Source organism: Bactrocera tryoni, chromosome 3, assembly GCF_016617805.1.
Source record: "Bactrocera tryoni isolate S06 chromosome 3, CSIRO_BtryS06_freeze2, whole genome shotgun sequence".
NCBI classification, from domain to species: domain Eukaryota; kingdom Metazoa; phylum Arthropoda; class Insecta; order Diptera; family Tephritidae; genus Bactrocera; species Bactrocera tryoni.
The window spans coordinates 38091085-38102601 of NC_052501.1; the positions used below are offsets into that span (position 1 = coordinate 38091085).

Here is an 11517-nt window from a genome sequence, read left to right on the forward strand (position 1 = left end):
AGATTTATTTGAAGAAACTTCACTAGCTTGTTCGTGTTTTTTCACGAGGTCGGTTTGAGCCTCCGGTTCTCCCTTATTTGCTTCGTGGAGTTTTACATAATTTGGGCAATAGGATCCTTTTCCACCTCCTGCTTCTTTAGCGTGTTTTCGGTTTTGTTGGCAGGTTTGCGCTTCGTGAGATGAGGATAAATGCTACCACACCCCCGATCTTACCGATAATTTCGTGGAATATATATTCGGCCGACTTGTTACTTTGGAGGATGTAATTTTGGATGCCATCGTCCTTGCTGGAGTTGGTAACCTTCAACACCCTCCAATCTTTCAACGGCTTTAGGATACACATATTCTTGAAAGGATGGGTGAAATATTGGTAACATCAATATCGATGTCCCTAAAATTATCTGAGCACGCAATAATTATTCTTCAAATAATTATGGCTACAAAATTTTTTTAATTTATTCAAAGTGTCTTCTCTGTAGAAATGTTAAAATAATGCCAGAATCATTTCGTCTATCCGTTACCAATATCCACCTATTTGACACACAATTTCTAACAACAGTGGATAGGTTAATCCAGATGGGGTGATGAATGAAACTTTCGGCAAACTAATTAGAAAGTTATGCTTCGAGTGTGGCTTTTAACGGAATCTCTTATTGAACAATGTTAAAATATTTTGTTTCAGCACTTAAGTTTTAAAAATCCATAAAATAAAAAGTTTTTGGATTTTCATTTCTGACAGGAATTTATCATTTGCGTCATTCCCATTGCTAAACCAGTCCAAAATAAGTAAAATAGTCTAAAATCTGATAACATTGAAGGGAGCGGATATGCTACAAAAATTAGTCATCTATAATTCCTAGAGATCACCTAGGTTATATGCTTGTTAAAAAACTTTCATAAAATATTAAGGAGAGAATAAAGAAGGTTACGGTTGCATTGTAGAATTATAGGGAAAAGGTGGACCCTCCCACTAAAGGTCAAGCCAATAATGTTCTTCGTCTTTCGTTTGGTGAAGTGCGTTCTCTGGTGAACTGCGGACTACACCCGTAGACATTGCGTAGCTGTGAACTGCGCTTTAAGGTGAAGTGGAGTAATGAAGGGTTCCGGACAATGAACTTGGATCAATGCGTCGCAGGGGCTACATGTGGTGAATTTTCACTGCTCAGATACCGACGAGAAATATGGGAAAAGTGAGCAGTCGCTGGAGAACTAGCTCAGTATTGGAGAACAGGCTTTGCGATGATGGCCTAAAACTAAGAGGGAAAGATGAGGGGGAGTTATCTGTAAGGATCTTTCTGTCAAGTTTAGCTTTTGGCTACCGTCAGTAGTGCTTTTCAGGCAGAAGTGGATGCTATTAATATCGCACTGCTACGAAATTCAGCCTATTTCCGAAAGATGAACATTCACTATGTCAGCAGGGCGGCAATACTGGCGCAGAGCTTGATAATTGTGCGCTCATAGCTAATTAAGAATTGTCTCCTCTCACTATAAATAGCACCAACCCACTTCAACATCAGGTTCGTTTGGATTCCTGGTCCAAATAAACCGCAAAACTCATTTCGGAGTGGAACCGAATTGGATCTGAATTGTCATATTGCCTTCTAGCACGGGACCAATGGACCTTGCGTGCACTTAGCAGACGTTGGTCGACCATCCCCCCCTCCGTGCAAATAAGCGCTTCTTTTGGCCTAGAGTGGAAAGTCGGAAATCCGCTGAACTCTTGCCGCGATTGTAGGAATTCTTACTGGACATTGTCTAACGGGCATTTATACGGTAAGGTTAAAAATCTTGTCGAATGCTAGTTATCAAAGCTTAGTGACGAAGAGTGAAGTGCACTTTTTCCTCCTTTAGAAAACTGAGGTTGAAACATATTGGTAGTCTTATCTTACACGAACCAGGAGATGTAACAGCAACTTACGATAGCCGTCTCAACAAATTCTGATAGACTTGAAGCGCTTTGCGGATTTATGAGAGTGGCGTAGTGTTAAATTGTATCTACCAAATACGATAACGATAGTTCGAGAAAGATAACTCAGGGAAACTAAGGATTTTGTGTGTAGTTTTCCTTTGTTCGCTCAGGAAACTCAAATGAAGGGAAATGTGCTGAAAAAGAGCATGTAAATCTTAAAGCTCTGGGAATATCTCTAATGAGCTTTCCAAATTTATGCACCCGATACAACATATTTCGCAAATTCTCGCCGATTTCACAGTATTTCTCTAAAGAGCTTCAAGCGATGCAACAAATATTCAGATTTTGTTGAAATAGCTCGAAGGCAAAGGATGCCAAGACCAAATATACAATGCAAATAAGCGCAAAAGTCAGTGTTGGTGCCGACACAGTCCGCTCGAACGCATGCGGCAGTTAGAACACGACTTTAAGCGTACGCGGGTTTACTGTTATAAACAACCTTGTATATATGTGTTTACATATGTGTGTGTTTTTGCGCACCATTGGAATTTGCAATTTCGCGATATCTTCGCAATCACTAAGAAATGCGGTGCGCGACACAGTTCAATTCATTGTCAATTCGATTAAATTCAATTTACAATTTTTGTGCGCACAACCAGCCATATACATACATACACACTCACCTAAACATATGCATGCTAGGGAATTCGCAAACAATCATGATGAAGGAAACGGAAGTGCACATGTTGGCGTGACAATCGCCGCCTTAGCCGTACGAGCACCGAATGTTTATTGGATGAGGCGAGAAAGCTTATGAGAGGGTGCGAAAGGTTGCGAAGCGCTCCAGTCAAATTGTAACAGTTGCTCCAACATCCTCAGCTCCAACGGCGGAATAGTGTTGATGGCGGGCTTTGGTGGCGTCTAATAAAATGTCGAAGCGTGCCAATACAGCGCCGATACAAATGCATGGATAATTTTCTTCAATACACCAGCGCGGAAGTGGCGTTGTGTGCGTGACCATTTTGCACGCTCGCAGACAATCTCATAAGCGTAAATTGCATTCACAATTGATAAGTTTACATGCGCGTATGCGTCCATATTCATACGCATTTGATACGAGTACTACTACAGTTAATTCCGAATTTTATTTCATTACAATGGCTGCTGCTTTGCTGCACGTTTTATTGAAGTAAAGTAAAATTTTCGACGTAACCACCAACTTTCAGCTGGAAATTTAAAGCCTCTCTCTCTCTGCACGAACATCGCATCATATTTCGCAAAGTACAGATGATAGTTTTGTTTACAGAACGGGTGTTTGTGTCACTCAAAAGAGTTTTGACCTACAAGCTTAACTTCCTTCATGCTGAAAATGCTAAAGAAGATCGTGCACATGCACATTAGGGCCGCAACTTCTCCTAGAAGCGTATCCAAGGCGCAGCACGCATATACGACTGGCAAATCAGTAGAGACTGCACTCCATACACGGGTATTTAATATCGAGAGGGCTCTTGAATATAAGGAGTATGCTCTTGGATCATTTCTGGACATTTCCGGAGCTTTCAACAACGTCTCTACGGAATCAATTCTGAATAGTATCCAGTCAAAAGGTATTGATCCCACTATACAATGCTGGATCGGAAGCCTTCTGACCTCTAGATGGATAGGAGCAGAATGGACCGACGCTAAAATGACTAAGGAAGTCTGTAGAGGTACTCCTCAAGATGGAGTGCTATCTCCGCTTCTATGGAGATAATTGGGGAATACTCTGCTAATTAATTTTGAAGTCAAAGCCCTTAGATAGTGGCATATGCGGATGATATTGCCATCTTAATAACGGGTAGGTGTCTACAAACCATTGCAGTATTATGACCACCACTCTCGGGAAAAAGGATCTGCTTGTGTTCACAAGAAAACACATAATCCCTCGATGAAGATTCCCTTCGATACCTTAGGGTAGTTTTGGACAACAAACTGCTGTGGAAGCACAACGTGAAAGAAAGAGTGAGGAAAGCCATCAAGGCTCTATGTAGTGGACGAGATTTCCAAGAATGGTGTGTGGCTAACATCCGAAAACGTGAAAAACATTGGGAAACCCATACATTTTTTTATACAACGTTCTCGGCAGAAACATGGAAAAGAAAATTAAAATAGAGCAGGGTTCCAGAGAAACAGTGGAGCATCTCTTGTGCACATGTCCCGCATTAGCAAGCCTACGCTGTAAACATCTGAGGTCCCCACGGTGTGATACACTGTAGGAAGTATTGATAGTGAGGCCGCAGAGTCTGTTAAAATTCGCGTCAAGTGCAGGCATTCTAAAGGATGACTACTTCTCTTGGACCTAGGTACTGAGCTCCATCTGGTATCGCAAAGAACCAAAACTGGCCTTTGCGTGGCTTATTGCCTACCAGTTTAACCTAACCTAACCTACGGGTATATCTGTCTCAAAAAAAACAGAACTTTTTAAATATAACTGTTCCTGGTGGCGCCACCTATTGGTGAGTATATGAAATAAAAAGTTTGATCCCTTGTTGACATTTCGTAAACATTTTAGGACAATTGGATAACTACAATCGATGTTATCGATCAAAAAGTGACAGCAGCTTTTGGTCATCGGTCGTAAAATGCATTTTGAACAAAGAGCAAATATTAAATTTTGTTTTAAACTTGGGAAAACGTTTACTGAAACATTTCAAATGATAAAAAAAGTGTATGGTGATCAGTGCCTATCCCGTAGTAATGTGCATGAGTGGTTTAAGCGTTTCCAAGAAGGTCGTGAGGACCTCTGTGATGATCAGAAGTCGGTCGTCTTCAGTAGTCAAAAATAAAGACAATGCTGATTTGTTTTTACGATTGCGAGGGTATTGTACACCCAGAGTTTGTCCCACCTGGGCAAACGATTAATACTGTGTTTAACCTTGGTGTTATGAAGCATCTTTTGTCACGCATTCGTCGTGCTCGACCACAATACCGTGAGGCAGGATCCTGGCGCCTGTCGAACGATAATACGCCGTGTCATCGGTCGGCGCTTGTCACTGATTTTTTGACAAAAAGACTCTATATTAACCATTAATCACACACCCTACTCACCTGATTTAGCACCCTGTGATTTTTACCTATTTGGAAAGTTCATTTGCCCATGAAAGGACACTGGTTTCAGCACATTTTAGCTATCCAAAAGGCGACGACCGATATTCGCAAGAGCATTCCGAAAAATGACCTTAAACACTCATTTGAAATGCTAATTGACCGAGCTAAACGCTGTATCGAAGCACAAGGAAACTACTTTGAAAAAAATATAACTTTTGAAAAATATTAATTTTTTGTTGTTTTTTTTTTTAACAGACCTGTTTCTTTTGCGACAGACCTTGTAGAAGTAATCAAAAAAACGCAGGGAGTTGAATTCCTAATGAATGAAAATATTCTCACTCAGTAAAAGGTTTTTAATCTCCCCCACCAGCGATAGAATTTTGAAGAAACCACATTGCATTATTTATAACGGTTAATAGTGAAATTATAAAATTCAGTACCGAGCCACAACCTAAACTAAATGGGGCATCTGTGGTTTAATAATTTTTGAAAAGTGGACATGGAGAGCAACTCCAATAGGTTTGGAATCCATATTTCACAGCCTATCAAAGCTATCGCAGCCAAATTTATTGCGTACATTTCATTCTATCTTTTCCTTATGCAGTGTGAAAATGGTCACATAAAAAGCATTAAATTTAACCCCACATCGCTAACGGATTGGTTGCATATCAATACACAATATAATCACTGGAAAACGGGTGTCAATTTTTAAGAAAAATCTCATTTCTTTCCACGTACTCGACCATTCGAACCAAAACGATATTGCGAAAGATCATAAATATGATGGTAGTACACTTACAAATTCTCAAATCAAATGTTCGACTGCGTCCAAACCCAGCCTGTTGAAGAAAAGGAAACAAGTTTCCGAACACTGTCCCAGGAAAATAAACCATCAAGAATTGGTATGCTAAGTTCAGATGTGGTGAAATGAGCACCGAAGATGGTGACACCCTAATCACATCAACTGAACGTGTACATCAACGAATATTTTTTGTATGAGAAAGCACTGTGCAGAGTGGGTGCCGCACGAGCTCTCTTTTGACTAAAAAATTAAGAGTTGATGAGAGTAATAAATCCGAGTTTTGCATCGATATGTGACAACAAATGACAACATGACTCCATCATTTCACTCCGAAGTCCAATCGACAGTCATCCGAGTGGACTGTTCAGAATGAACCCGCTCCAAAGCGTGGAAAAACGTATTCACCGTATTCTCTAGATCTGATCCCAGTGGTCATTACTTTTTCTCAGATCCTAAAATAATACTCGCGGAGAAGAATTTTTCTGCAAATGAGGAGGTAATCGCAGGATACAATAATCAGTGTAACATCTTTGAAGGGAACTATTTTGAATAAAAAACGAATTTAGAAAAAAAAGTTTTTTGAACGATGAAAGCTTTATTTCCTTAAGCTTGGTACTCAGTAGCGATGCTCAATAAAGCCTGAAAATCGAAGAGAATGCAAGCCGCCAATAGGTCGTAGGTGTCCCTAATTAAACTGTTGAAGTCAAATCTTCTCAATTGGCTATATATTAACCCTTTACCAAATCATCATTCGACAAGTATTGTGTAGGTTACCTTTTATATTTCGAAATTAGAAAACAAAAACAAATATTTACCATCAAAAACGCTTTATTACTTTTCAAAATGTTATCTATTAAGATCTATATTATTTTGCAGGCATTTGAACCAATTGTCGAAGCACTTTTCCACTCTGATTGAGGTATATCCGAAACATGCGTTTTGAAGGCATCAACCGCCTCTAGAAGTGTTAAAAAAAGTTGACCTATTAGTCTATAATTTTCGTACTTGAATAAAGAGAAGTTATTCTGTCCTAAGCTAGGACTTTACGGTGGATGAATTGCAATTGTATCAGTAGATGTTTGAGAGCTCGTATTATCGGGATGAAGAATGATTCGTCTTCGGCGGTTGGTTTTCCTAGTTTCTTGGAAGACAACTGGCAAACAAATGAGTATATAGTATACCTCTCAGAATTTCTGTTCTGCGTTGTTAGAGTGGTGTGGTTGCGATAAGTCCAGTTGTTTTAAAAAAACAGTCATTCATTTGTTCGAAAGGGCTTCGTACGCGAACAACTTTTGTTGGATTCGGCTGACCTTGAAACAAACGTACAGTCGACTGTTCTTTAATTTCGGCCGCATACGCGTAAATTCAAGTTTCATCACTCGTCATGATTTCACAGACGTGTCTCTACTTCACGATAAGTCACATGATAACTGGACAAAAACTATTTGTGCACAGAATCAAGAGTTTCCGGAACAACAACTGATTTTGGACGACCTTCACGAAATCCCCCTTGGAGTGATCTGCAACTTCGATTATATTCACTACTCCATCGAAAAGCACTGGTCTTTGATGAAGCTTTATCGCCAGACATTGAATTAAGAGCATCGATGCACTGTTGCTGAGAAAATCTACGACCAAAGTTGTGAAAAATAATCGTGCGGGCCATAAACGCGATTGAAATTCATTTTATGGAAATGCATATTTCAAGTTACTTTAAACAACACAAATAGCAGTCTGATGTCAAAACGTTCTGAGTATGTATAAAATTAAAAATATCAAACTTCACAATAAGGTTGTGAGTTGCCAGATTTAAACACTACTGTGGCCAAAACCCGAAATATAAAAGACAACCTACGTATTCTCTCAAGCAAAAGCAAAATCTCAAGCAAGCTTCAAATTTTCGATGGAAAGATCTTAAAGAAAATTATGGAGAAAGATAATGACAAGGCGCATAAGGTGGAACCTCGACTATGTATATTGCTGAGCATTGCACATATACTGTATAAGAATACCCACACCTTCTTCTCTACATGACTTAATAGTAAATGATAATTATAAAAAACAAAATTTGCAATAATTTAGTTTTCCATTTAATCTCGGCACGAACTGCGATAAGCGATAGACTCTTATCAGTGGGTCTAACTAGAATATTGCACAAGTACTCAGTGCAGCATTATACTAGTGAGCAAAAATACTAGCACACAGCAAGATATCTTTGACTAAAATTTAACTGGTTGGTAGAATACTAGTTGACAGCGAGAATTTGTCGCATAAAATCGCTATATTTTGAACACTCAAAACAAAGACTCGGTTTTCCTCTAAGATATATAACTCTATTATCTTCTATTCCATATTTTTAGAACTTAAAAAAGTTCAGGTTGAAACTAATAATTTTGTTTAATGAACCAGTATGAAATATTTACTCATAACTCATAATAAATTTACACCGCCTTGTAAAAATGCTTATCGCATGTGAGAGAAAACTACGGCTTGTGTTTAAGATTCATATGATTTGGGAGTGAGAGTAATCGAATTTGGTTGAATTCATTACTCGGTAGACACTATTACAAGTACATACATATATACTATTCAAAGCTAGTTGTTACTATAAATATGATCTCTAAAATTTGTAATAAATTCATTTGATGTTTCACATCATCAGTAACTGGACGCGCAGACACTTGAACTTAAACGAAACGCTTTAATAATGCATCAAGCAAAATATGTTTTTTTGCTCTTTCTTTTGATGAATTCCTCAGTATATACTACATTTAGTACAGAGGTTCAAGGAGGTAATACAAATTTTAGTAATTGATTAATTTAAATATTAATTTTTTTTCTTAAATTTACAGGTGAAGATGTGGACTTACACCCGTTCGTTAAAGTTGGTAACAAGTATTATTTAGTGTCGGCTATGGCCTTAGAGGTACTTAAACATAAATACCTAAGAGCTATTCGAATTTTATTTACATAAAACACATTGCCTCCCCATTGTAGCTGAATTGGTTCGCAGCTGCTCATTTTTGTCGTTCATACGACAGTGATTTGCTAACGATTGAATCGGTGGCTGAAAAGAATGCTTTATTTTCGCACTTAAAGCCGATGCAGATTAGTCATATGCGTACTTGGACAAGTAGCAATGATTTGGCGGTGGAAGGAATGTACATGTCGCTGAATAGTGGACGTCCAATGCTTTATACATTCTGGGAAGAGAACGAACCGAACAACGCAAATGCTTCGGAGGATTGTGTAGAAGTCTCGCTTATCAACGATAGCTTTACTATGAACGATAATAATTGTTATCAAGGACGAAAGCATATTATTTGCGAAAAGCATTTGCCGTTAAATGCTCGTGATTCCGCCACAAAATCAGAATCAAAATGTGAGGATAAAGCACGCGATTGTGGTTTGAAAAAACTCATAGAAGTATATCAACAATCTGCAAATATATTAAACTGTAGGGAATAGAAATATGTAAAGAAACATTTTTTTTTTTTTATTTCGAAGATGTAGTGAATTTGCTTTGTGTCCTGAGGTGGTGAGTATCATCAGAAATGTTCAAAAATGTTTGTCTTGGACCTTTGCTCAATTTGTGAAGATATCTTATGAAATAGAAGAATTCTCGATGCAAAGCACTGGGTTTTGGTCGGTTAGTTTGTATGGCAAATACATGTAATGGTGGTCGAATATCGTTGGTACCGAGAAATGAACACCTTTTTCTTTAGAAAGGCACTGGTGCAAAATTTTATCGATAAATTTTTTCGATAAATTATGTGAAGAACAGTCAGTACAAGCTGACAGAAAGTTGCTTACTATGTATACATACATGTTTACTGTGTATACTATGTACATACTAACTAGCCAGAAAAAGTCATCGCTCATAGTTTTCTAATTACTATTTTTCCCCAAAATAACATTAGAAAAATTATATAGATGAAAAATTCTGAGACCATCACTTAGTTAGCCACACGCATGCAAAAAATAATAGAAATTGTTTCCATAGAAACTTAGATAACGTCATATTTTCCGTTAGACTTGAGCGTAACGAGCAGAAAAAGTCTCCGCTCATAGGGATTATCTAGTTTATTTAAACTTGGGACTGTAAAAAGATGCTGCTTTATTGTTTATTTATGGAAAGAACAAAAAATTCATAATCTGTAAGTTAAATTATGTGGTCTTGCAAAGCGAAAAGAAATTGGGGTATGAAGGAAAAATTGTTTTAAAATTAAGAGAAAATGGTAAAACTTTTCGCAAAATTAGGGCAATGGTTGGTAGAGCTTAGTCTTCAATTAGATATGTTATTAAAGCCTTTAACACAACTGGAATTATTACTTTAAAATTCCGATCCGGTCGCGGGAAAATATTAATAGACCAGGAAACGAGGAAAGTTATATCTTTGGTTAAAAAAAATACCCGCCTCACATCTGCACAGATAGCGGAAGGTGTTAAAGAATGATCTCGAAAACATAATTTTCAAACCAGTTGGTTATAACGCAACCATGGAAAAAGCCGTTTGTATCCCTAAATAATCGAATTAAGAGTTTAGCATTCGCCAATGAGTATATATTATTATTACTATTATTATTATTATTATTATTATTATTATTATTATTATTATTATTATTATTATTATTATTATTATTATTATTATTATTATTTGTATGACCTTAGTATATAACCTTCTTCCAAAAATACTTTGCGGAATAAATTATTTCGAGTGTGGTTTTTCTTAGATGAAGATTCAAGTTTATAGACGTGTCTTGCAGTAGCCATGGCTGACAACCGGAGTTTCTTCTTTTTAATGTAGGCAGCTGTAGGTTAAGTTGTTTATGCAATGATGCACAGCGACGATTGGTGGATAGAATACATCTTGTCGGGGAAGTGGGGAAAGCGTTTATGCTTGGGCAGACAGCAACGTGATATGGAGTTTGACTTTTTTATACTCTCGCAACAAAGTTGCTAAGGAGAGTATTATAGTTTTGTTCACATAACGGTTGTTTGAAAGTCCTAAAACTAAAAGAGTCAGATATAGGGTTATACATATATACCAAAGTGATCAGGGTGACGAGTCCGTCCGTCCGTCTGTCCGTCCGTCCGTGCAAGCTGTAACTTGAGTAAAAATTGAGATATCATGATGAAACTTGGTACACGTATTTCTTGGCTCCTTAAGAAGGTTAAGTTCGAAGATGGACAAAATCAGCCTCCTGCCACGCCCACAAAATGGCGAAAACCGAAAACCTATAAAGTGTCATGACTAAGCCATAAATAAAGATATTAAAGTGAAATTTGGCACAAAGGTTCGCATTAGGGAGGGGCATATTTTGACGTAATTTTTTTGGAACGGGCCACGCCCCGCCCTCTAATAGGTTTTTTGTACATATCTCGAAAACTACTATAGCTATGTCAACCAAACTCTATAAAGTCGTTTTCTTCCGGCATTTCCATATACAGTTCAAATGGAAGAAATCGGATAATAACCACGCCCACCTCCCATGCAAAGGTTATGTTGAAAATCACTAAAAGTGCGTTAACCGACTAACAAAAAACGTCAGAAACACTAAATTTTACGGAAGAAATGGCAGAAGAAAGCTGCACCCAGTCTTTTTTTAAAAATTGAAAATGGGCTTGGCGTCGCATCGTCTGCATACACAGATATATGCAAGTTTTTATGACGCAGTATAATCGAGTTAGGTTTGTCGAATGCGATAATGAATGGGCT

The 11517-nt window shown here is 37.8% G+C and overlaps 1 protein-coding gene across 1 annotated transcript; it reads left to right on the forward strand.

The window, feature by feature from the left end:
• The first annotated feature begins 8455 nt into the window (after positions 1 to 8455).
• LOC120771826 (C-type lectin 37Db-like) lies at positions 8456 to 9277 on the forward strand. Its single transcript, XM_040100055.1, has 3 exons — positions 8456 to 8590; positions 8651 to 8724; positions 8796 to 9277. Exons 1-3 carry the CDS (start codon positions 8506 to 8508, stop codon positions 9264 to 9266), a joined length of 630 nt encoding a protein of 209 aa, XP_039955989.1. The 5' UTR covers positions 8456 to 8505; the 3' UTR covers positions 9267 to 9277.
• Positions 9278 to 11517: the final 2240 nt, after the last annotated feature.

Bases quoted from the DNA above. Each gene is read 5' to 3' on its own strand.
- LOC120771826 (XM_040100055.1), top strand. From the start codon at position 8,506: ATGCATCAAGCAAAATATGTTTTTTTGCTCTTTCTTTTGATGAATTCC. The intron at 8,591-8,650 runs GTAATACAAATT...TTAAATTTACAG, and splicing joins TAGTACAGAGGTTCAAGGAG to GTGAAGATGTGGACTTACAC. The intron at 8,725-8,795 runs GTACTTAAACAT...TCCCCATTGTAG, and splicing joins TGTCGGCTATGGCCTTAGAG to CTGAATTGGTTCGCAGCTGC.